Raw genomic sequence first — 27,189 nt, forward strand, 5'->3', positions numbered from 1 at the left:
TCTTGAAAGGTGTGTTGTGGAGGGTATTGACCATCATAAACAGTGGAGATATGTCTGCAGGTTTTGCATCTGTTCTGATAGGGTCTGGTGCTGCTTTGAGTTGGTGTGTCCTAGTCTGTTAGGAGCTTGCTTCTTGGTGAGATTGTGGGGTTGTTTGAAGGGTAGAAGAGTGGGGGTTGGGAAAGATTTCTTTCAGAATGGGGTCCCCATCTAATCTGGGTTGTAATGGTTTGATATCCTATATGGGTTCCAGTGTGGAGTGGTAGGTGACAACTAAGGGTGTGTGGTTAGTGGGTTTTTTCCTCCTGTATCAAAGCAGGTTTTCCTGGGGTATTTGGGCGGTCCTTTCCATGATGTGATCTATTTCTCTGCTTGAGTATCCTTGTTTAGTGACAGTGCTTTTAAGTGTGCTTAGCTGTATATCCTGACTTTATCGTCTGAGCATATTCTATAGTATCTGAGTGCCTAGCTGTAGATAACAGATTTCTTGATGTGTCTGGGGTGGTTGCTGGATCTGTGGAGGTAAGTCTGGTGATTTGTGGGTTTCTTGTCTATGGTTGTCTGCAGAGTTCCATTGTTTGAAGTTGATCATAGTGTCCAGAAAATTGATGCTGGTGTGTGAGTGTTCTAGAGAGAGTTTGGATGGGTGGGTGGTGGATTAAAGTTGTGGTGGAAATCTTTGAGGGAGTTTAGGTTGTCTGTCCAGAGGATGAAAATGTCATTGATGTATCTCAATCTGTCCCAATTTGTATTTAGCTCAGACACTCTGGTTACCTTTCCTAGACATAAAGAAGACCTCTGTGAAGCTCAAAGGCTTGTACCTTCCTATGACATTCCCCAGGGTACAATCTGAAGTAGCTGAACAGGTGTGTCCTCTCAACCCTCCAGGCTTGGGATGCCTTTCACACTACTTTGCTGTGAGACCAACTACTCCTGTCCTATTCTCATCCATCTTCTAGCGTGCACGGTCACTCCTAGGTGAATTATATGTTTGCTTCCAGCCAGCCACTCCTGAATTATGTTGTAGAATGACACCACCAAATTCTCAGTCCCAGACTTGTCCTCAGAAATGTGCATCTTCTTCTGCCCAGCTTTCCTTCTGTGCAGTACAAACTCATAGAAAGTCTGTCATTTCAATAGAATAGAAAATGATATGCACAAACCCTGTTATCTCAAATGGCGGTTTCAAACACTTCAATCCAAAACCACTCAAGTTTAGATAATAAAATACATTTATTAACTACAGAAAGATAGATTTTAAGTGATTACACCCCAGCCCTGATCCCCCCTCCCGCATCCAAACTCCCTCCCAGAGCCTGCACCAGGCCCCCCTCCTGCACCAACCCCCTGCCCCAGGTTCAGCCTGGAGCCCCCCACCCCCGGCACTCCGAACCCCTCAACCCCAGCCCAGAGCCCGCACCCCAACCCCCTGCCCCAGCCTGGTGAAAGTGAGTGAGGGTAGGGGGGCTGGAGTGAGCGGGGATGTAGCCTCAGAGAAGGGGTGGGGCAGGGGTGTGGCCATGGGGATGGGACGGGGAAGGGGCGGGGCAATGATATTTGGGTTTTTGCAATTGGACAGTTGACAACCCTAGGTCTGACCCATCCTGTGATGGAAAATAAATTTCTTATTTACACTTTCCTGTTGCTGGAGAATGGCTGCTTAAGCAGGTGACAGCTCTTTAACACCTGGCTGGGGTGTCAATGTGTCGTTGTCTCTGAAAAACTGGTTTGGGCCTGCTTTTCTTAACCTTGGAGCATATATAACAATGTTATATATATTATAACAATATTATAACAATGTTATACACCAGAGTCTATAAATTCACACACAATGTTGATACACATATTTTACCAGGACAATAATGTTCAGCAGTTTACAAGTTTTCAAATGATACCTCACAAGACATACTTTGTACAAAATTGATTCTAGTCTTATAAAAGTGGTGAACATAGAAGTATAGACATCACAGTCTTATGTTGTTGTTTATGTCAGTGCAAAGTGGGTGTAAAACTTTATTATTCCTGCCTATATAAGTGCATGGCTATCTGTTCCTTAGCTTTGCCCCCTCCTGCCCTTGTTATTCCTCTCATGAAATGTTGGCAGAGGGGAATCTGTGAGTTGCCAGGGAACAAGCATGCAGTGGGGTTGCTGCTCCATATCTTTGACTCTCCCAGGCCTTTTTTTGCTTGCTTTTGCTTTCTCCACCTGCATAGGTGAAGGAAGCATTGGGCCATACATTTAAAATATTGTACACAACGAAAGTTATGGGCCAGATCCCTGGCGGGTGGAAATTAGTGCAGCTCCACTGAAGTCAGTGAAGCTATGCTAATTAACACCAGCTGAGGATTTGGCCCAGAATTTTAAAAAGTAACCTTGAAATGAAAGAAGGCTCAGTTTGGTTTTCTAACTCTGAGCACCATTACATATGTAAAACAGCAACGGAAGAATCTAACAGTTTATCTTTAATGCATGAAATGGTGATTTTGTTTCTCATAAATAATGAATGCTGATCCACTGTTTTATGTGAAGTATGGTGAGAAGTTTTCTCTCTAGGGATGGAACAAATATGCAGGTGAAATTGGATTTGTACATGAATCAGTTGATCACTTGGAAAGTTTTAAACATAGTGGACAGTCTTGTGATATCATCATGATGATGTGTCACCTTATGTATCAAATCTGATGATTTCTCATTCATATTTAGAGCAACCAATCAGGTAGGCTGTGGTACTTGTTTCCCCTTTGACTTCAGGACCTAACAAGTGACGTGAAGTGCACTATGATCTGGGAGATTTTCTCTTCGGCTCTTGTCCTGCAAAAGCTGACTGTAAAGTGTGCAAAGCCTCAGCCACTCAGACTCAGTGCAACATGTTGTCAGGCTGTTCTCCATCATCTGTGTGTAAACATGCAGACATCGAGTTAGTATGAAAAGAGCCAGGGTTCAGTCAGCTCTGGGTGTTACAGTCATCAAACCGCAGCCATGTGCAGTTCAGAGAACTGTAGAAGAATGTGCTGCTCAGAAGAGACTGCAGAAGATCAAATCTCTAAAGACAATTCACACTGTGATGTTGTCAAGCAATAGTAGGATGGTATGTGACTAAAGGCTTCCAACAGGACTGGAGACTTGGAATCTTTCAGGGAGTGAAAAGGCAAAGTCAAGAGAACCACACAGGACAGCACATACATCTGTCTCATGTAATAGTTCCACCTTAAAAATACAGTACAACAGCAGAAGTCCTAACATGCATAAATGTGGCTGAACCCCCAGTGTGTATGAGGATTAGTGAGCACTGGAGTGGAGCCAATGTGCATTGTAGGAGCCAAGCAGGATTGTATAGCATAACAGTATGAGCATTCTCCTTGTGAGCCAGTGTAAGAATACCTTGTTACTTCTGCTGGTTCCTGTGTGCACCAGCAAACCCTGCAACAGACCTGTGTACCCAACTGATGTCACTGCTTCCATGACTGTACTGTGGGCAGACCCACAGGGTTATGTGGAGCTCTTCCATTTGTCCTTAGGGACTAAGCTGCCATCAGCATTGGCCCTACCCTTGACAATGCATTAGTGTTTTGCTGTTCCCTGCTTCAGTGAACAGGAAACTAGAAAATTCAGTTTTGTTGTGGATGTACAGATCACTAAGTACACATTAGTAGGGTTCTATTGTAGTTCATTCAAATATAAATGCACACACTTTTTTCTTTAATATTTTTTATTGCAGTTTTACAAAATTGTGGGCAGTATAGTTTTTGTCTCAAACGATCTAACGAGTCACCAATGAGAAAAAAGTTAACTTTTTTAAGGCTTTTGGGTTTCTCATGTAGCTTTTAAAAGACAAGAAGCCTGATTCTTATTTACACTAAGGTCGCTTTATATTGCTTTGGCATTGTAAAGGGGACTTAAAGTGGGTATGACTTTAATTTAATTTGTCAGAGCAGTGTAAAGGGCCTTGGTATAACTGAGAATCAGGCTCTTCATTACTAATTGATCATGGCTTCCTCCCCCAACATCACAGTGAGAATTTTGAATTTGCAGATTTGGATCAATCCATTACATTCTACCATGTGTTTGCTGTATCCTTATTAAGGGCACTTGGATTTTATCAAGTATCATTTGTAATAATTTTACGCCATTAACAGAAATGAATCCCAGAAATAAAACTGCTTCATGCCAGCACTCAATACAGTTAGGGTGGCTACCCATCCGGAAATTCTGAGTAATAGCATCAGCTTTAGAAATGTAATCCATACAAAGGTTTCCAAATGCCCTCAAAACCCCTCTATTTCCCTATTTGAATACAATCTTTTGTAGAAAGCCATCTTGGATAAGCATGCTCCATTCCACCTTGGTTGGAGTGCCATTGTCTTTCCAGTGCCGCAAAATGGCTATCTTCACTGCCACTTATCTACCAAGTCGTTTTCTTTGCAGGTAGCTACCCAAGATCAGAAGTACCAAATCTATGAAGCTGATGCAGCCAAAACATCTGATATAAGGATACATTTATTCTTTTCAACAACATTTCCCTAAAGCATTGTACAATACAGCATCCTCAACACCGATTAATTAAATCCATCATTTGATCATGACATCCCCAACATAAACATGGCAGTCTTAATATCAGGGACGTAAATGAGGTCGTACCACTGACGGAAAAGCATCACTTCAAAAGCTGTTCACCTGACTGGCTGAAATTACTATTGGCAAAAAAGAGATACACTTGGGAAGCTTCTTATTCCCATAAATCTGTGCTATCCCACTCTACTGTTTATGCCATTCAATATCTGTCTAATCTGTCTCTCACATTTCTAATGTGTCCATAGTTGTAGCATCTAGCTACTAGATCTATATCATTTTGTACGATTAGGGACAGATTTTGTGCAACTCATCTGTGGCTGTGGAAGAGTGTTGTATTATCCCTTTAGAAGGAATATATAGGTCCAAAGAGTTAAAGGTGTTAACTTGACCGTGAAACTGTCCAACATTAAATAGTTTTAAGCAAGGTTCAGGGTTTGGTATTGTTAGAGAGCTTATTCCTTCACTCTCCCACTTCCCTGGTCCTTCTCGCATGAACAGAGAGCAACAATACCCGAAGTCCGAAGGTGCAAACAATTCAATGTTTATTGGGATGAACTTCCAGCAAGCTTAAATCCAAGTTCCTTCTTCCTTATTTTTGAATCCCAACTTACTTCCTGTTTGCCCCTAATTTATATAGTAATATTCTTAGCTATACCTTAACCAATCATTCTACTGAAATTTAACTAACCAATCCTAACATATTGTAACATGATTAGCTAACCAATTATATCCCACCACCTTAATTAGTTTACACCCAGCAAAAATTAATTATACAGCAGACAGAAACAATCACAGAACCAGGCAGAGACCATGCCAATAAACAATAGCAAAGTGGGAACTATAATGACAAAACAATACAGAAGTGAGGATTTCACAACTACATCTATAAAGACATAAGGATTTCCCAGCTGTGTCTATTGATAAGTGAGTTCTTACCAGACAGAAAACTATCAACCTAAATTTCCTTTTACATCTTCTAGGCTCTTCCCTTTCTCTAGAGGTGAAAGATCGGATCACCTTCCTAACAGCCCCATATTGACTAGTTTGGAATGTGAGGATGTGACCCTTTGCTTCCCAGCTTATGGCTGCTTCTGCTGCTTAGCCAAAGGCATTGTCCTAAGAACAGGGCCTCAGACTGTCACAGTGAGAGAAGGCCCTTACACAGATTCTTTCTTGCATACCTCTATTACTAGCTAAATGATAAACATATACCTACATTCTTAGAGTATAGGCCTTTACAGACAGGCCTGAATATCTATATCCTAACAGGTATACAGAGACCTCAGCTGCTTAGTACCATGGCGTAAACACCATTAAAAATCCTTTTAATCTGTTATTAAAGATACATTTAAAACATAAAATTAAGTAAGGCTTTTATTTTAACAAGATTTCATATTCATTTCACAAAAGGGGAAAGAAAAGAATAGCAAAGATTAAAAAATGGAGCATCTGACTCTGGCATTGACTTTCACTTGCAATCTCACTGCTGGAAAAACACAGGCACAGCATACAGTCTTCTCTATCCCTCCAAGACCTGGCAACCTTGTACCAATGTTGGGTTGGTTAGGGTATTGCATTTTGCTGCCTTTCTGGTCACAGGCTTACAGCAGTGTTGCAAAATATGCAGTGTTGTGCAGCTAAGCCAGATTCTTACTACACAGAAGGAAAAGGAGAGAGATAGGAAAGAGAAGAAATAAGGCAGGGGAGGAAAAGGACACGTGGCAGAGACACAATCACACATCGCAGGTGTTCAGGATTCAGCCAGAGCCGGTAGAAGTGGTGGTGTCATCTGGGTTCTTCTCTCTGACCTGGACTGGTCAGGGCATCTCTCAGGATTAGAAAGACGATGGTCTGGGATCCCAGGAGATGGTGAGGTGGCAGCCATGATGATAAAGTTTGCTCATTCCTCTTCTCTTGTTTTTCAGTCAGCTGGCATCATGGTAGCCAGCTTTATGCCCCAAAGTGTGTGTGTGTGTGGGTGGGTGGGTGTTTTAAGGATCCCAAAAGGGAGGGAGCGGTAGAATAGCCCATCCCCTCATTATTTTGTCCACTAATTAGGCCTATTTCCAATACACCAATGTTGGTTAATTGATTTTCACTGTCTCACTGCTCTTGTTTACCAGTCATGATCTTAACACAACCCTTGAATTATATCCGTAAGCCTTTTTGTTTGGACTGTTTGTTTGTTTGTTCAGTCATTGTCTGGGTTTTTTTGTACCTTTTCCCTTAGCATTTGTTGTTTATAGGTGGTTATGACATTTTGTAGACTTTCACTCGCATTTCACAGTTGAGTTCATAATTAGGGTAAATCTTTAGGCCCAGTTATTACAACAGGGGACACCAAGAAATTTCTCCTCATAGTGTGTCACCATAAGGATGATAGAGGGAGTGCTTGCTCACTGTCGGGTAACAGGAGTCTGAAAATGAGGCACAGCCAGGGGCTGCCTCCTCTCCACACCCATGGAGTGGGGCTGTTACACTGAGGGGAGCAATTTCCTTCATTCTAATTTTTCATCTTCCCAGGGCAATGATGGCGATTGTGCATGGAGCAGCGCTGAGAGAAATTTATTCATGATGTTTCTACTGGGGCAATGTGGCCCACATCACCCCCTACAGAGCTGTGGCAGAAAAGGTACAAACTGGCCCTTAAAATATGATTATTAATAAATTATATGGCACCATCATTGTGTATGACACTTTACAGACATGGAAGGAGACAAGTTCTCTGCCCAAAGAATTTACAATCTAAATAGATTAAATGCAGTTCAGGAAAGAGATGCAACATGAAAAGCAAAACAACTGATTAGTTTCTTTCAACACATCTTGTTAGTTCCAAGGATTTTTAGAGAGGCCAGGGAGCAGAGCCGGCGCTAGGCGTAAGCAGACCAAGCAATTGCTTAGGGCCCCAAGCAACTCAAGGGTGGCCCTTATTCGCTTTTTATTATTATTATAATAAATGTGGACTTAGTATGGGGGGGGGATATTCCTGCTTAGCAACCCCAATGGGCTAGCACTGCCTCTGCCAGGGAGTTAACATGCAATGTGAATTAAAATAAAAGATAAGGTGTGGCCTAAGATCAGGTATATGGAAGGTTAGTGCCTAAAAGCTGGATGAAGGGAGTGATGTTTATGGAGGGACTTGAAGGAAGAGCGTGAGGTCGGTAGTGTACTGAAGGAGAGAGGCTACTCTAGGTATAGGAGTGGGACCAGGGGCAGAGAAAACAAAGGCAAGGGGAGAGCCATGGCTTGGGGAGGTCAAAGGGTGGGAAGAGTGATGAGAGAGGGGAGTGAAATAGTAGATAATAAACACAATATTGGCTTCTGGCCTGATTTTCAGATGTGCTAGTGAGTGCCCACAGTTCCAGCTGACTTCAATGAGAGTGTGAAAGTATAGCACCTTTGCAAATCAGGTCACCCATTTTTGCAGGTGGAAGCTGAGGCCAGCACTTAGGCATGGTTTGCATGAATAAATGTGGTAACTGTGGACACAAATGCTGGTACAAACATTCTTTGCACAGTAATTGCAGTTTCCACCTGCTGAAAATATGTTCCTCTATGCTGACAGAACGACCACATGTAAGAAGTAAGGAAAAACAATATAGACTCTGATTTTCAACAAAGATTATTTTGGTGGAGGTGAGAGAGGGACAGATGGTAATAACGTTTATCAAGTTGGACAGTATATCACTGCTTTCTCCGGTGGTTGCATCAATAATTGGTATAAAAACCACAGATAAAGATTTGACTTTGAAAAAATCTGAGTGAACAACATAAATGATGCTCAGCTGTAAAAGCTATCAGTCATATGGAGTAAAAAGATTGTTTAAAATGATCTAAGCCCTGTTTTCCTAAACAAAATTACAAGGGTAAATTCTAAACATGAGCTTATTTCAGTGATGATCCAGTGATTTATAAATTGGGTTGCAGATGCTCGTCATTCAATGCACTTTGTAGAAACATTTGACCAGAGATCATCGTAGATTGTAAAACACTGAGGGTAACTTAACAGCAGCAGACATCTAGCTGGTCTAGAAGTTTTGCAGTTTCTAGTTATTCATTCTTTTACCTTCAAAAGTTTCGGTAAGTGTTTTTACGCCTGCAGCTTCCATATTCATAGAGGAGGTACAACAGCACAGCATCAAAGATGAACAACAGGCCAACAGCAAAGTCAAATCCTAGGAATGTATCTTTGGGATAAAATAGTAAAGGGAAAATATGCATGTGAGGAAGAGGTATCAATATATGTCACCTTAAAGTTCCAGACCATAGTCTTAACTTTTAATATTTTGCATTAAAGTATTTTGTAGCTGAATTTTGTTTATTTTTCTGGTAAGTTTATATGTGTGCCAGTACATTAATACATATGCTACACGTATATAAATACATATACCCCAATCCTGAAAACACTGATGTACATAACATCATGCATGTGAATAGTTCTTGTTCATGGCCATAAGTGTTCACAGGGTCAGAGCTATGTACCACATATGTGGTGGTGCCAGTGGGAAGTGTGGTGGGGGTCAGCAAAACCAAGTATGGGTGGGAAGAGGGCATGGCCAAGAGTGTTGGAAGATTCTTTGATTCAGTTAATCTCCCTTAGGAGTCTCAATTGCAAACTTATATGGGCCTTATCAAGTTGTGGCTATGTACTAAAGCTGCACTGGAGAAAAGTGCTGGGAGTAACACTGCCTTTACTCCTTTTGGGTGCATTTCCCCTTTGCATGCAAGGGAGCTCACTTGCACAAGGCAATGTAATCTATACCTCCCTTCCCCATCAGTGATGAATGTGGCCCATATCCTTTAGTTGAAGATCAGTCTACTATTTTAAAGAATCATGGCACATAGAAAGTTTGAAGCCATTCCTGCAGTTACTGCTTAAATGCTGTGTGCAGACAAAACACAATCCTATTCCATTGCCTTTCATTTTGTTTCTCTTTTGTGGGCTTGGGTAAAGAGCCTCTTCCACTCCCTCCCCGACCCCTGCGTTTCTGCACAACTCCGATTGGCTGGGGGGTGGGGAGTTCCACTCCAGAACAAGGACACAGAATTAACTACAGACCACCTGGGAGGGTTTAAATCAATGAGGGTTAGGGAAGGAAAGAAGCCCAGGAAGATTTGGAGCGAGAACAAAACAAGAGCAGCAGAAGTAGCAGCCCTGAGCTGGGGCAGAGACAGAGTCTGAAATAGGAAGCTGCTTGGAGGAGAGCCAGCTGCTGCACTGGTGCTTTCAAAAGGGAATTCTTACTGGAGCCAACAGGACAGCTAAGACCACCCAGCACGGCCCACCAGTTTGTGCTCACAGGGCATGCCAGCACCTACTGAACAGGCAGGCTGGGTCTGCACCAGCAGAAGGAACCCTGGAATGGGGGACAAAGCCCACTGGGCCCTTGACGTTGGGAGCACGGGACCACTTGAAAGTAGAGCCTAGCCAGAGCGATGCATCCTACATCCTGATGATGGTGGATCACCACACCAAATTCCTGGTTGCTGCACCCCTCAGGGAGATCATGGTCAGAGCATCCACAGAAGCTTTCTGGCACTACTTTGCCCTGGCCTATGGCTACCTCACCAAGGTGCTCACAGACCTAGGCATGCCCTTTGAATCACAGATGTTCAAGAAATTGTGCTCCCTATCTGGCAGCCACAAGCTAAGGATGACAGCCTACCCCCAACAAGGCAGTAGCCTCTGTGCGTGAGTCAACCAGATGCTCCTAGCAGGGATGTGGCGGAGACACTGGACTTCCTGCCTGCCAGAGCTGACCTATCTGTATAACAATATGCTGCACACATCTATGGAGTACACTCCCTGCTTCCTGATGTTTGGCAGGAATGGGCAGCTGCCAATACACATGACCTTGGGCATCCAACCAGGGGCCTCAGAATGAGCATCACCAACACCTCCGTGAAGCAGGTTAGCTTGTAGCCACGAACCTGGACCAAGCTTGAGACACAGAAATGGAGCTATAGCAAACATGTTGCTCCCGGACCATTGGTGGTAGGGAACCATTGGCAGGTCCTATTCAAGCAGCAGAGGCGCTCCAAACTGGATGCAGCCTGGTGCCACAAACTGTGCATCATCTGTGGGATCCCATACTTCAAATGGCTCCAGTGTAGAAGATGCAAGCAGTCTGCAGAGAGACTGGAGAAGGTGGTCCACCATAATATGCTCAGGCCTTGACGCTTTTAACCCAAGCCACCAAACAGAGTAGGGGGAGCAGATCTTAGTCCCAGTAGCCGAGAGGCAGGGCTAGAAGGAGTCACTCCATTCCCATTAGTAGGGTGGCTCACATGGGGGGGATCCCCAGTGGAAGCACCCAACCCTTCTCCTGGCTCTGAGGCAGGGGAAAGTAGAATTAGACTGGGTGTCTCAGGGAAGAGGCCAGTGGTGCTGGAACAATTTTCATAGTGGGGGTGCTGAAGGCACCATGTATTTGGGTTGTTATGTATTTGGGTTGTTACTTCAAACACCCCTAGTTCCAGCATCTATGGAAGAGGCACCCAAATCTGGCCCCATGGCAGGCGAGGAGCAGAACAGGGAGGTGGGAGTCCTGCAATGCTCTCAGACATTCTCAAAGATTGAATGGGGGGTTCAGCCTCCTACCCAACTGATACAGTAATGCTGAGGGTGGCCAAGCCACGGGGCATGCCTCAGGACAGGTGTGTTTACGTGGTGACTGGTGTGGGACTGGGTAAAGAGCCCTTTTGCCTTCCTTTATCCCCTCTTTTCCCCCTCCCTGCTACTCTACACAAACCTGTTTGGCTGAGTGCCACTCCAAAACAATGGTACTACAGACCACCTGGGAGGGCTTAAACCAATGAGTTGATGGTGGGGGAATGGGGAGAAATAAGCCAAGGAAGATTTGCGGAGGGAACAAAGAAAGAGCAGCAGCCAGCAGAAGCAGCAAGCCTGAGCTGAGGTAGAGACAGAGTCTGAACTAGGGAGATGCTTGGAGGACAGTCAGCACTGCTGCATTGGTGCTTGCACCGGGGGACTCTTACAAACACAGCTTGGAGCTGACAGGTCAGCTGAGACCACACAGCAACACCCACCAGTTTGAGCTCACAAGGCATACCAGCACCAGAATGTAGAGAGGTTGGACTGCCCCAGGATGGGGTGGGGGGGCGGTTGCATGGGCCTGGGGCAGAGAGTGTGTGTGTGTCTAGCCAGATATGGGGACAGGGGCTCTATGCTCTATCGAGGTGAGGAGGTCTGTTATCTCTAACCAGAGATCTTGCCTTGGGTTTACTCCTGGCTTTGCCTGGGTTAGATAAGTGTTGTTCTGTTGTTAAGCATGGTGCTTGATCCAGGCGTGAACTCTGACCCCTTAGGGGGCAGGGGATTGGTGTTTGTGCAGAGGTGTGCGGCTGGGACCTGCTTCCTCAACCCTAGGAATCCCTCACCTGACACTTTCCACATTCTTTTGACCAGTTTTTCACTATGACAGGAGAGACCAACTTAGCAAACTTCTCAAGTGGACAAGGAGACGTGCAGCCTGGTAGCCTGAGTAGATAAGGATCCGTCAAGGAGTCATTCCGATAGTGCATTTCAATGCTGTAGTGCCTGATTTACAGCGCCCGGAAGAAAAAGAAAGATTAGATCCTTATATCTAAGATTTCCTCTTCAGAGACACAGCCCTCTGCAAATTACAGCCGTTGTTAATGGAAATTATTGTAGAACAAATTCTTCAAGAATAGAGACCTTGGCAAAGACATTCAAAGCTCAGTGCTCCTTAGAACTGTCATGTCACTGCTAATGTCACAGGTCATGTCAGCAGGCCCTTTTGAAATCTTTAACTAAATGAAAACAGAACCAGACCCTATGTAAGGATGTCTGATTGCAATAAGCTCTAAGGGGTAGCCTGAAAACTATTGCCACCATTTAGGGAAGCAGTCACATTTATCCATTCACTTAATTTCCACCACTAAACTTAAGTGTGTTTTCTCTCTCTCTCTCTCTCTCTTTCTCTCTCTCATATTTCAGTCAGTTATTGGTTCTGAATGCATTTAATGCAACACTGTGAATAGGACTGCTCAGTAAAATTCATTTAAAATATAATTATATTTCACGAGGATGCTTTTCTCTCAAAAATAATCTAAGGCATTAATGAATTGGTATCTGAAAGCAAAACACATTTGGTTGCTGCAGATGTGTCAAGATACTTGCCCACTGTTTTCTTGGTAGAGTTCAAAAAACTGGCAAGCACTGTACGGTGGCAGTTTTCCATTGAAAATATTGAGCGCCATCTGTAGGGCACCAATTGTGGTGTCATGCTATAAAAAAGAAAAATAATGCTCCCATGTAATACAGTAGTTGCTTTTAAGTGGGGTTTTGCTGCCCCTACCTCCAACAACCTTTTTTAGTTCTAGGAAGGGATAATAAAGTAAAACCTCAGCTGTGGTCTGTTTTTCATTTTTGAAAAACCTATTGCCCCCTTTGGCAAGAAAGCCCATGACAGGTTGTTGAAGGGGGGAGGAAGGAATCCAAATCTTTCCCTAGAGTAAGTCTCTTGTTTGTATGTTTACTGAGCTTGTTTATATACCACTCTAATTGTTGTATTTTAATCACTATACAGTGTCTTAAACTATAGATACTTTATAAATTGGAACAGATAAATAAATTGAGTTACACCAAGCATGAATTTGGTTACAATATGTTAAAATGAAAAATATAGATCTCATACAGCCCCTTTGCACCTGTATTTGTAGCAGGAATGTAATCTTTTTCTTTAACATTGAAAAGTTGTTGCATCAAAATACATTGGTAACATTGCTTATAAATTTCCCCCTGCATTTGCTCCTAGTACAAGTCAAATAAAGCCCATTCTGTTGAATTCCCACTAGTAAACATATCACACCAACATTTAGGAAAAATAAAGTTACTCACTGCAGAAAAGATCTGCATTTTTCTCTTGTTTGATGGTTGAGTGGCGTTTTTGATGTTTTTTAGAATAGCATTCACCAGGACACCTTAAAGAAGATGGGGGAAGAGCAATGAGGATGTTGATGAATAAAGTCTATTCAGATGGAAGCCCAAACTCAAAGATCCCAGGTATTAAACAGAAAGATCTGTTCATGAATGTACAACAGTAATTCATTTTTAGTTCACATGGAATTCAGAGCTCGACAATGGATGTTACAGAAATGAAAAAAATATTTTGAATCCAGGATAGTTTGAGAAACAGGAGCATTAGAACCCAGGCTAGAATATGGCTGAGAATTAGGGTTACAATGCCTGCCCCTTTAGTTAGGCTGTGCTGCCTTCTCCCCAATGACATTTCGTACTGATAACAGCTGCACCTCAGATAAATATTTCAACCATTCACTTGCCATAACTTTGACTGTTGCCTTTTCCCTCAAGGCTTGGTTCTTGAGTCTTTTTAGCCTAGGGCCCTTTTGTGCTGTTCTCGCAATACAAAAGTGTCCTAAAGCCAGCAGAACCAGCCAGTGGAGGAATCCTTCTAGGGGCACCTACACCATTCCCTTTCCTGCTCCCAGAACAGGGAGAAGGGATGTGGCTGAGGTATCCGTGCACTTTGTCGATCCCTGCCTGCTAGAATAGCCCTGGGGGCCAGCTGTCAGGCAGTGCAGTTTAGAGCTGGCTTGAGGCTCTTCTAATTTACTCTATGGTTGGAACCAGTGTAGAACCAGACCCAAGAGGAGAGGGCTACCAAGGACTCTGAATCCCCTATCGTCAGCTGTGCCCAGAGCTGCTTGGGGGCAGGTTTATATCTGGCCTCAGTGAGGTCACCATGAAGGTGTTTCCAAGGTTAACATTAAATCAGAGAAAAAAAATCAAAGCTCAATAAACAATTAGATTTAATATTGGAGAAATAGAACCTAAACCTGGTCTAGGCTGCTGTCATTCATTTAAATACTAGTAAATAAACACAACTATGACATAGCTGGCATCGCAGAGACCTGGTGGGATAATATGCATGACTGGGATATTGGTATTAAAGTGTACAGCTTGCTCAGGAAGGACAGGCAGGGAAAAAAGGAAAGAGATGTTGACTTACATATTAAAAATGTATACACTTGGACTGAGGTTGAGATGGAAATAGGGGACAGACTTGTTGAAAGTCTCTGGGTAGGTATAAAAGTGGTAAAAACAAGGTGATGTCATGGTAGGGGTCTACTATATACCACCTAACCAGGAAGAAGAGGTGAATGAGGCTTTTTTTAAACAACTAACAAAATCATCCAAAGCACAGGTCTTGGTGGCGATAAGGGACTTCAATTACTCAGACATCTGTTGGGAAAATAACACAGCAGGGCACAGATTATCCAATAAGTTCTTGGAATGTATTGGAGACAATTTTTTATTTCAGAAGGTGGAGAAAGCTACTAGGGGAAAGGTTGTTCTAGATTTGATTTTGACAAATAAAGAGGAACTGACTGAGAATTTGAAAGTGGAAGGCAGCTTGGGTGAAAGTGATCATGAAATGATAAAAGAACAGGAGTTCTGTACAGCCCGCTTCACCATATGCTTATGCTCAAATAAATTTGTTAGTCTCTAAGGTGCCACAAGTACTCCTGTTCTTTTTGCGGATACAGACTAACACGGCTGCTACTCTGAAACATGAAATGATAGAGTTCATGATTCTAAGGAGTGGTAGGAGGGAGAACAGCAAAATAAAGACAATGGATTTCAAGAAGGCAGACTTTAGCAAACTCAGGGAGTTGGTAGCTAAGATCCCAATGGGAAGCAAGTCTAAGGGGAAAAACAATTGAAGATAGTTGGCAGGTTTTCAAAGAGACACTATTAAGGGCTCCATAGCAAACTATCCCACTGTGTAGGAAAGATAGGAAGTATGGCAAGAGACCACGCTGGCTCAACTAGGAGATCTTCAATGATCTAAAAATCAAAAAAGAGTCCTACAAAAAGTGAAAACTAGGTCAAATTACGAAGGATGAATATAAACAAATAACACAAATATGTAGGAACAAAATTAGAAAGGCCAAGGCACAAAACGAGATCAAACTAGCTAGAGACATAAAGGGTAACAAGAAAACATTCTACAAATACATTAGAAGCAAGAGGAAGACCAAGGACAGGGTAGGCCCATTACTCAATGAGAGGGGAAAAATAACAGAAAATGTGGAAATGGCAGAGGTGCTGAATGACTTCTTTGTTTTGGTTTTCACCAAGAAGGTTGGTGGTGACTAGACATCTAACATAGTGAATACCAGGGAAAAATGAGGTAGGATCAGAAGAGGCTAAAATAGGGAAACAACAAGTTAAAAATTAGACAATTTAGATATCTTCAAGTCACCAGGGCCAGATGAAATGCATCCTAGAATACTCAAGGAGCTGACTGAGGAGATATCTGAGCCATTAGCTATTATCTTTGAAAAGTGATGGAAGACGGGAGAGATTCCAGAAGACTGGAAAAGGGCAAATGTACTGCTAATCTATAAAAGGGAAATAAGGAGAACCAGGGGAATTAAAGACCAGTCAGCTTAACTTCTGTACCCCAAAAGATAATGGCGCAAATAATTAAGCAACCAATCTGCAAACATCTAGAAGATAATAAGGTGATAAGTAACAGTCACCATGGATTTGTCAGGAACAAATGGTGTCAAACCAACCTGATAGCTTTCTTTGGCAGGGTAACAAGCTTTGTGAATGGGGGGAAGTGGTAGACGTGATATATCTTGACTTTAGTAAAGCTTTTGATACTGTCTTGCATGACCTGCTCATAAACAAACTAGGGAAATACAATCTAGATGGAGCTACTATAAGGTGGGTGAAAAACTCATCGGAAAACCATTCCCAGAGAGTAATCATCAGTGGTTCACAGTCACGCTGGAAGGGTGTAACGAGTGGGGTCCCACAGGGATCAGTTCTGGGTCCAGTTCTGTTCAATATCTTCATCAATGATTTAGATAATGGCATAGCGAGTACACTTATAACGTTTGTGGACAATACCAAGCTGGGAGGGGCTGCAAGTGCTTTGGAGAATAGGATTAAAATTCAAAATGATCTGGAGAAACTGGAGAAACGGTCTGAAGTAAATAGGATGAAATTCAATACGGACAAATGCAAAGTGCTCCATTTAGGAAGGAACAATCAGTTGCACACTTACAAAATGGGAAATGACTGCCTAGGAAGGAGTACTGCAGAAAAGGATCTGGGGGTCATAGTGGATCACAAGCTAAATATGAGTCAACAGTGTAATGCTGTTGCAAAAAAAGTGAACATCATTCTGGGATGTATTAGCAGGAGTCTTATAAGCAAGACATGAGAAGTAATTCTTCTGCTCTACTCTGTGCTGATTAGGCCTCATCTGGAGTATTGTGTCCAGTTCTGGGCACCACATTTCAGGAAAGATGTGGGCAAATTGGAGAAAGTCCAGAGAAGAGTGACAAAAATGATTAAAGGTCTAGAAAACATGAACTATGGGGGAAGATTGAAAAAATTGGGTTTGTTTAGTCTGGAAAAGAGAAGACTGAGAGGGACATAACAGTTTTCAAGTACGTAAAAGGTGGTTACAAGGAGGAGGGAGAAAAAATGTTTTTCTTAACCTCTGAGGATAGGAGAAGAAGCAATGGGCTTAAATTGCTGCAACGGAGGTTTAGGTTGGACATTGGAAAAACTTCCTAACTGTCAGGGTGATTAAGCACTGGAATAAATTGTCTAGGGAGGTTGTGAACTCTCCATCATTGGGGATTTTTAAGAGCAGGTTAGACAAACACCCATCAGGGATGGTCTAGATAATACTTAGTCCTGCCATGAGGCAGGGGACTGGACAGATGACCTCTCAAGGTTCCTTCCAGTCCTATGATTATATGTCAGACTCAGGTCAGAATGACTTTGAATCTTCTCCTAGGATTTCTGCAACCAACTCTGAAACTTGAACTAGGGTAACCAAAGACATTTCTACATTTAGGAAACGTACATTTAGGATATCCCAGGGATCATGCAAATACCAGTGTTCAAAATACATTTTTAAATGTTTATTACTGTGTCCAGGTATATTTAAAAACACACTGTAGTGCCATTTCAACAAGGAGCTTTGCATGAGTAAGGAGACTGGATTTGTTGTATAGTATCACTCCTCCCTTTTCAGTGCTGTGCAATATTTTATTTACCTCCCTGTAGTCGTGATTTGTCTCTTGTTTTGTATATCCCAAAGAGTGACTGTAAGGACAATGCTGCCAGCTCCTTCATCTTCTTCATTACACATTGGGAAGCCCATTCAGGGAGAGTATAATTGTGAATACTCTATAGTAAAAAAGGAAAGTGAACACTATTTTTTCTCCCATTCATTTTCTTTCCCCCCAGTCTACCCTTACACTGTTGCCTTTGGACTTCCTGTGGCTTTCTCCCAGTTCCTTTGTTGTGTGGCTTCATTTCCTGGTATCTCCCCCAGAACACCCTTTTAGGGAGGTTCCTCATCATGGAGGGGGCCCCAGTGGAAATGTAATTCTTTCTCTTACTGCAGTCGCTTTCCTTCTTGGTTTCTGCTAGTGTGTGGGTTTGGAGAGGAAGATGCATGTCCTGCCTGGCCAACTCACTCCTGCCCCTTCTCTAACACTGGATCTGCAAGGCATAATCTAGCTCTTCGTGGGGAACTCTCATCTCCTGACTCCCAGTTCCCTGTTCTAACCACTAGACAATGCTGCTACCTCTTATTTTCAACTTCCAGGTAAGTATTTCTATACTTATAAGGAATTGTTCTAAAGAAAATACTTCACTTTTTCTATTAGCAAAAATCATTATGAGCTTCTCAGCATGCTTGAGTAACTACAGTAACACACTGGGTTGTACAGAAAGGGAAATAATATAAGGAGATGGATTTTAGTGTCCTGTTTTAAAGGGATGATAAATAACAGGGATGAATGAAGATTAGTTTTCTAAATTGTAAACTATGATTTGAGAATATCCTTTTCTAATGCACTAAATTATGCTTCATTATCATTCACCATTCTTCAAACGGTGCTGAAAAGAAACCAAGCCCAGGGCAGAACAGAAGGTCAGTCATTACTGTGTTTGGTTGAAACCAAATTGCTGTGTTTAACTGAATCAGATCTTCAGGATTAGTCTCCCTGTTGCTTTCTCTTTTAAATACCTCACAAAGCAGAGTATCGTATGCATTCCAGGTTTTGAACTTATGCAGTTGTTTGAGACTGTCCACGTCATATCCTGTGTTAGCTGCCATAGTTTTTAAAAACCCCTGAAAGACAAAAATAAAAGGAATAACGAATGCCTCAATACACTTAGATACATGTTCATGTGGACTCATAGGCCCTGATCCTGCAAACTCTTACATGTGTGCTTAACTTTACACATGTGAATAGTCCTAATGTAAGGTTGCAATGTATGGGGCAAAGAATGTAGTGAATGTGGGAATTTCAATCCAGGAGGAGGATCAGCTCTTTGAAACAGCCTGAAATACCATTTCAGCTTTGGGGTTCTGGATAATTAAATGAATCACATGAGACACAATCTAAATGTCACCAGGATGTGTATGTACACTGTAACTGGCAGCCAGGTGACCTCTACACCTCTAGGAATGACTTTGGAAAAATCTTTCAAAACTGAGCAATCCTGCACCTTGCCTCTGGACTACCAGAATGGGAACCAGTTTGAGAGCCACAGTCCTAGACTACCAGTTCTGTGAAAATTAAGCATAATTACATTGGAGTAAAATGAACATGAAATATGTAAGCCCCACTATATCCCTCGCTCCTTGTGAATGATTTGTATCAATTTGACTTTATAAAAAAAGTACCCGCAATATACTCTTTGTGAGAGTTGTCTTTCCTTCTAACCCCGAGGGGCCTGAAACTGCCTGAGGTTATGCAGGGCCCTGCCTTCCTTCTCTTTTTGCAATAACCTATTTATGTACCATTTCCAGAGACCATTTGTGAAGCCCTGCTCATGGTAGGCCTGGTCTATATGTCTCTCAGGCATGTGAAAAATCCAACGCCCCAGAGACCTGGCTGTACTGACCGAGCCCTTGGTATAGACCAGCACTAGGTCGATGGAAGAATTCTTTCATCAACCTAGCGCTGGTCTACACCAGGGTTAGGTTGGTACAGCTAGGTCTCACGGGGTGGGGGTCAGGCTTTGTCTCATCCATGAGAGATATAACCATACCAAAGTCTAAAATAGGAATTTACCAGGCCTTACTGTGCACTTATTCATGTAAGGGTTTCACAACTGGTTCCGCAGGGACCCTTGCTCTGTGCTCCTGCAGGGGGTGTAAGGGGACTCTAAGCCACTTTATGCCTATGTGTTCTCTACCTGAACCATGTGTAACAGTGTGGAAGAGGGAGTAGTGGCGGTCAGGCTGTTACTTCCCCTCCCATACAGTTAGCTATGGGAATGGGTGACGCTGGCCAGCACAGCAGTTGGTGAAGAGTGGGAAGTAAGCTGCACAAGGAAAAAGTCGGGCACAGCTTGCTTTACCCCATAAAACAAGGAAGAAGCAGGAACTGACTAGTGACACTGAGGCAGCACAACTAGGCACTGCTTCAGCAGGCTACCCAATGTAGCGGTGGCTACTCCATAGACTGTGCTGTGATGTTCAAGGCCTGTTCACCCTATTTACTTATTGCCTGCTACAGCCTCTGTAGCAGGAAAAGTTGGGGGGTATTTGGGTGAAGAGGTGTGTCAAGGCCAAAGCAGAAACACTGCTCAACTTTGGGTGAGAGGATGCAAATAAATAGCATTGTAATGAAACTTGCACAAGTGGAAATGCTTGAGTTGTTTTTACATTGGTTTTGCATTGCAACAGTCACATCCTGAGGTCTTTATTTCTCCTCAGTTTCAGCAGAGTAATTGCATCTGTATGATTGGTTTTGTGCTACAATGTAGTGCAGGAAATTACTGCCTCTGGAATATTTTCAGTCTCTTTCGACTATTTATCACAAATTAAATATAACTCAAATAGCCTGAGCTAGTTAGTGATACATTCACATCTAAAAATTAAAATTAAAATAAAACTCAAGTTAAAATATGTATTTGAGACTTGTTCAGAGTTCAAGTATATTAATATTTTTATAGTAATATTAGCCTGTCTTGTGGTAATTTTATTTTGAAGAGGCTGTTGTTCCTGGGGAGACAGTAACAGAATTTCAGTAAATGGAAACAATCCAAAGTCACAATCCCTTAAGTTTACATTCTTTCCTTTTTGTTTTACCATATAGGGTTGCAACTTGTTTTGTAATTGCCATGATGCCTGGGTTTCATTCTGAAGTTCATCAAAACATGGACAGTTAGAAGTAGGAAAGTGGAGCATCTGAAATAGAAAAAAGTTAAACTTGTCAAGTGGGCAGGAACTTTGAATGGGATCCACACAGGGACTTAGGTGTTGCAAAGCTGGGAATCACAGCACCTAACTTTCAGGTGCCTAGAAAATAACAGGAACAACACTGGGATCCACAAAGCCTAAGAAAGGCATCTAAGCTCCCTATCCAGTGAAGGAGAGAGGCAGACTCCTTAGACTGCAATCCACAAAAGCCAGCATGGGTAGGTGGGGAGCTGCCCAAGCTAGCCAATTGCAGATGCTGATGACAGGGATGTGTGCTAAGCGCTGCCCATCTCTCTGAGTTAGGTGCCTAAGTCCAGGCTGAAGGGAGGCATGTATCTTTGCTTAGCAATCCATGAATGGGAATCAGCCACATGGAGTCAGGCAGCTGAAGTGCCTAAGCCACTTCTTGAGGCACTGAGTGAGGCACCTGCCTTGCTCCACACACAACAGCCAGAGGAGGAGGTGGTGAGGGTGCCCACCTGATAGCTTTTTGCCCGGTGGTTAGAGTACTCACATGGGATCTGTGAGAGCCAGGTTCGACTCCCCCTTCTCTGCCAGAGAGGGAGAAAAGATATGATCAGGGATCTCCCCACTCTCAGGTATATTGTCCAGCCCCATAGTTATGGGATATTCTGATTTAGGGCTCCTTCAGTCTCTCCTGTGGAAGCTGTTGCACTATGGGTAAATAATGAAAGAGTGACTGGAGCACAGGGTCTGGACCTGGAGTTTCCCATCTCCTAGGTGGTGCCCTAATCACTGACCTACAGCTTCATTCTCTCTCTCTCTCTCTCTCTCTCTCTCTCTCGAGCCCAGTTAGTGTTCCATTGTGGATAAGTACTTAAACAGTCTGGAGCTTAAGCACCTAAATACCTTGGTGGGTCTGGACCATTGTCACCATCTATCTAACCTAACTTAGCTTCATCTATCACTGTGGTGTCTAACCGTTGTGGGTCAGATTCATGGACATGCTGCAGCTGCTTTGTGCCAATCCACTGGCGCAAGTTGTTCATACACTTGGTGAATTTGGGCAGTGGAAGATTTTGCTGGCATGTCCAGGAAGCTGTTAATCTAGCTGATCCCTGGCTGTCAGAATGACCCTCTTAAGCTGCTGTGTATATCTTAGAATTGCTTGAGAACTGGCCCAGTTCCCAGGATCCACAGTGTAAAGGCATTTGAAACTCCTTTTTTCCCCACTTCTCAGCTCCTGAGTCACACCAAATGCAGCCCAGCACTGGAAACGGCATACGAGACGGCTGCTGATTTCTCAGTCCAAATCCTGCTCTCCAATTCATGTGTAAAATATGGCATTTTTTCAGTGGAGCCACAATAACCTGGTACCTGTTTTGCCATTGAGTATTCTTGGGAATAAACAAGAGACAGGAGTGAACTGTGCTCCTAAATATTGAAAGGGTGCCTATGTAATAGCGTCATTACTGCTTAATACGCCATGTGTGAAATTCATCCCTATTCAAAGAATCTGCACAACCCATGCATCACTTCACTCCTGCTTAAGCCCAACTTTGATGGCTTAAGTGGGACTTAAGTGTCGCGTGTCTTGTGTTGGCCTTCTCTGACCTAATGTGAATTTCACTCCCGGTAAATTGGGCAGAATGCACCTCTAGTGCTTCCCCCTGGACGTAGGCCTTCCTCACTGAAGCAGATGCTAGCAGAGAGGAGTTAATGCTTTAAATTGGAAATATTGCATGACCTCCAGAGTGTGTGTTCTTCTGCAATAGCGGCACACCTTGGAGGTTCAAGGCTAAGATGGAAGGCTTTGGAATGTTGTTTTTATTGCATCATAACAAATACTCCTTTTGCTGTATAGCTTAATTACCACCCTTTGGGTGTTATTACTTAAGCCACTCCCTTTGGTTTCATTAAGTAGTACACAGTGCTGCTATCTGTCAGTTCTTAATGGATCACAAGAAAATAATCTGTGACCAGGTTAATTCCCCCATCTGGGAAAGTTGCAGACCTGACAGGGAAGAAGAGCACTCATGCAAATGATGTTGCCTCCTCCCGCAGCTCCCTTTCCTTTTAAAGTGGTGACTCAGAGGGTTTGGAGGTTTGGTTTGGATAAACATCTGACAGGTCTGATGCTTATCAAAACCTCTTTCAAGCCCTTCCCACCTGAAAACCTCCCTTCCTCTTGCTTCATTGGAGGACATTGTGTCTGATCCAGTTTGCTTGAAGCACCCCCCTTCCCCCATCTCACTTTCACACATGGCTTTAGAATGGTGTAATGCCCATGAACATCTCTGGAATAGACAGGCATGGTGGCCTAATGACTGTGACCCGTCCTCTGATGACCTTGATGACATGGCGGGTGGTGGTTTTATTGTTCCTTGTTTCTGTTTCCTCAAAGCACTGGAGGTAGCACGAGGAATGAAGCCCTTTCTGTTCCTGCTCTCCGCAGCTTTGGTTCTTGTTAAATCTTTGGCCTGCACAGTGCCTCGTTGCAGCAGCACCCCCTGGCTGACAGATCTGTACCTGAGTCAGTCAGAAAGAGTTGTTTATGCCATAGCTTCTGCCTGCCCTATCATTTCTTAGATACATTAACTTGGTTTGTATGCTTCTCAGGGTTGGGTCTGTCTTTCAATTATGTGTTTATACAGCACCTAGCACAATGGGGCTCCAATCTATGACTGAGGCTCCTGGGTGCTACTGCAGTATAAATTAGTAATAACCACAGAGAGATTATTACAGTTTTGATGTAAACTTCTCTCCTTGGCTGACCTCAGGAGCAAACCTGTCAGGCAGGGAAGAATTCAAAGCAAATTTAAACTTGAAACCACCTTAAAGGTCTGTCTGTCTGAAAGAAAGAACCAGCCCCCATGAAAAGATTTTAGTGGAACTTCCTCAGCTTCATTCCTGACAGGATAATGTCAGAGCTTCCCTGTGGAGGAGATGGTGATGAGGAATGCATGTCAGCTGTTCAGTCCCTGTTTCCTTTCATGCAACAATTATGGCTGGGCCTGCATGACTGCATGCGGCACTTTTATAGCCCACCAGCTATGGAAGGTGTTTTCTGTTGGATTGAACATGTTGAGAGGAAAGTTATGTTCTCATCTCCTAATTTGTGTTCCTACTGAAAAATCTGATCAGAGGTGGAAAGTTCCCAGTTGGTACTCACATGGTCTTGTGATAGTGGCATGGTGTGAACCGGGATGGGTTGCCAAAGGATCTGGGGATTCCAGATCTGATTGGCCACTGGGGGGAAGAGTCCAGCGAGATATACCTGAGCGCTCATAATGGTTCGATCATAGTCTGTGCTTTGAATGAAAATCTGAAAGTAAAATGACAAAAATAATTTTTTCCTAATAATTAACAACAATGATCCAAATTCCCATGCTATGCTTCCCTCTTTTCCTTTCTCCTGTTTTGCATAAATCACAAAAGGTGAAATTCACCCTTGTGCAGAGGGCTAGCGGTAGATTTATGCACCACTTAAGTCACACTTAAGTCCTGTTTCTAGGACTCTACTTCATCAGTCTAAATGGAATTTCTCAAAGGCACCTTTCACCTTGGAATCTAAACACAGAAAAAATTATGAAGAAGCACTAAAATCTAGATTAAAAAAAACATTTATCCGTTCCTCTGAGATACAAGCATGTATAGGCATAGGAGCTGGAACTAGGGATGCAGGGGTACTGCAGCATCCCCTGACTTGAAGTGGTTTCTGTTATATACAGGGTTTACAATTTGGTTCAGAACCCCCACTATAAAAATTGTTCCAGCACCTCTGTGTATAGATTTGTATGTTTAAGGTGTGTTTTAAATTACTCCTGTGTGCCATTTCTGGGGCAAGGTTGACAGTTTACACACGGTGTTTGCTGTGGCTGCCTTCATTCCCTTGCCCATTATAGTTCACAGTATACCCTATTACTTCCATTATATAAATTTTTCTCAAGAAAAATTTTCTCAGATAACAGGACCCTGATAAGGATATCATCTGCGTATCAGCCATTTCAGCCGTGCTTAGAGCATTTCTCATCTTTAGCCTCATCCATTAGCCCAGTGGGGCAGGATTTTAGGGAAATGTGGGACTGTAATGCAGTTTCCCTCCCTCTCTTGTGACTTTCTGAAATTCTGTTAATCCTTTATATGATATGCTGTGTGGCCAGAATTTTCAAATTTAGGTGCTTAACATTAGTCTCCTTAATTTATATTTATGCAGCTAATTAAGTGGCCTGATTTTCAAAAATGCTGAAATTTTGTTAACCTTATCTCTTGTTTTAATATGGTGGGTGATTTTTTTTGACCCAGAAGTACAAGTTTCACAGCCCAATGGTGCAAGAGAAATTTCCTTCACACAAATTCTGATGCTTACCTCATGCCGGTTGTATGTGGCATTCAGGAAGTTTGAGTATCTTTTCCGCATATACTGTCCAAGCTCATATTGCTGCTGCATTCCAATCTGTGTGGACAGCAGTACAGGTGAGTGTCAGTTTAAGGTGGTTGTGAAACTTTAATACAGCTTTCCTTTCCACTCTTCCTTCTGTCTTCAGTGAATTTTTCCAGTGATCATTAACCATTTTTATGCCATATTGTATGCTTTGTGCGGGTTTACATCTTGTTTTTCAACGGGAAAGTTCAATTATATCCATAAACTAGTCTCAGTATACTAGGACACTATACTTTCTAAGATACTGAGGGTGTTACGTCATAGTTCATGTCCTGCTGGGAGAGATGGATTATACTGTCACTTAGATTCTACTCTCACTTAGAGCTTTCACACTGATGTAACTCCACTGACTTCAGCAGAGTTATTCCTGATTTACACTGTGGGGTGTGTGAAGAGAATCATGCCCATTAAGTTGAGTGGTCAGTTAGTGTCAAATGAGTATGTTTGTTTATGTGATCCAAATACTTATGAAGAAAATGATTGGCTTATTCATAGCAACTCATTGTTACTAAATTATTGATCTGACTCCTGAGTTTGTAGATTGATTCTCATCCCTTTAATTACATTCTGCCAACTTGTATTTGGTTTAACAGCAGCTGCTAACATGTCTTGGAGTGGTATTTTATCTGTTCTATTAGATCTCTCCAAGGCTGTGGGTAGGATCCCTTAACCTTTAGCAGCCAAAAAAGCACTTTTATTGATATCCACAAAAAAATTTCACATACTAAGAATAAAAAATAATGAATGGAACATTTAAAAATTATTAATAAAAATAAATTAGAGCAGCTTTCTACAAGCTAAGACAAAAGTTTTTTCTTATTTTAAATGGATTACCAACACAAATACAGGTCTAACTGGCATGCTTTTTTAAAATTTAAATGGCCTCTTATCTTAATGCAGCCACATCATCAGGAAGGTGTGCAATACCTTCCGCCCAGGCTGAGAGTCACATCTCTACCTATAAAGAGCCAGATGGAATTTAACACCTACTGGTGAAATATCACTGCACTAAAGGTTTAATTTATGAATTACACCTACCTGGTTAGTTGCTAATATTTTTCAATCACAGATCAGACACCTGCATAATTTTTATTGCATTAATGTTCTCATTTCTGTGAAAAGCCAACAAACCTTGGTAAGCTGTCCAAATCCCTGTGGCCATTTGCTTTCTTTGTGTAGACCAGTTGGAAAGTTTTGAATTGGAGTTCGGTCACCATGTCGAAAAATCTAGTGAGATGAATCAAAGACTGAATTAATTCCCTTTGGGTTTCCTTTTTACTTGTCTGGAAGACTAGCATATCATTTTAGTCCTAGCACCTCTTGGGCAATCCAAAGAACTGGAGAGTCTGCAGAAACACAGGTCAACGCATCAAGTCGGATTGGAGTATATATTAAGATATTGGGGTATCATTCCAATGCCCACTGCACTGTGAATGGGAAGAGTCTGATGATTTTTCCCACATAGGACATAAAAGTATATTGGCCAAAATTTTGAACCTGAATTCCAGAGGTAGGCATCCAAAGTCATATTTAGGCACCTAAACAAGTGGCCTGATTGACTTGTGAATGCTCACCTCTGAAAACCAGACCATAGATTCAGGGCCCTAAATATGGATTTAGGTTCTTAGCTTTGACACCCAAGTTTGAAAGAGTTGGCCATTGATTTGTTAGTAATATAATTTAGAATATTATTTCCATGTATTGCAATTGAAGTCTAATTCTGTGATACTTCCTTTCCATTTTCACAGTCATTCCAATGTGGTCACATTATATAAAAAAATATCACTACCTTAGTAAATATCTACTGACTGCTATTGCCCCCTCCCCCTGTCCGCCCCCCCCCCCCCCCCCCACATACACATTCTTGCATAAGGGCAAGGCACAATCTGGCTCCATTGCATCTAGATCCTAAAATATGTTATCTCAATGTTACGTCCTGTTTTGGTCTCCTC

The 27,189-nt window shown here is 42.5% G+C and overlaps 1 protein-coding gene across 1 annotated transcript in view; it reads right to left on the reverse strand.

Moving 5' to 3' along the window:
• Positions 1 to 927: 927 nt before the first annotated feature.
• LOC102947834 (prostatic acid phosphatase) overlaps positions 928 to 27,189 on the reverse strand; it is a 33,346-nt gene continuing 7,084 nt past the window's right edge. The window contains exons 2-11 of the mRNA XM_043538836.1: positions 26,369 to 26,464; positions 25,163 to 25,249; positions 23,966 to 24,118; positions 20,722 to 20,820; positions 18,646 to 18,750; positions 17,666 to 17,798; positions 13,458 to 13,540; positions 12,738 to 12,844; positions 11,975 to 12,134; positions 928 to 1,125 (exon numbers count right to left, since the gene is read on the reverse strand). Of these exons, the coding sequence (XP_043394771.1) occupies positions 928 to 1,125; positions 11,975 to 12,134; positions 12,738 to 12,844; positions 13,458 to 13,540; positions 17,666 to 17,798; positions 18,646 to 18,750; positions 20,722 to 20,820; positions 23,966 to 24,118; positions 25,163 to 25,249; positions 26,369 to 26,464 (1,221 nt within the window). The remainder of the gene's footprint in view (positions 1,126 to 11,974; positions 12,135 to 12,737; positions 12,845 to 13,457; positions 13,541 to 17,665; positions 17,799 to 18,645; positions 18,751 to 20,721; positions 20,821 to 23,965; positions 24,119 to 25,162; positions 25,250 to 26,368; positions 26,465 to 27,189) is intronic.

Source organism: Chelonia mydas, chromosome 2, assembly GCF_015237465.2.
Source record: "Chelonia mydas isolate rCheMyd1 chromosome 2, rCheMyd1.pri.v2, whole genome shotgun sequence".
Lineage (NCBI taxonomy): Eukaryota > Metazoa > Chordata > Testudines > Cheloniidae > Chelonia > Chelonia mydas.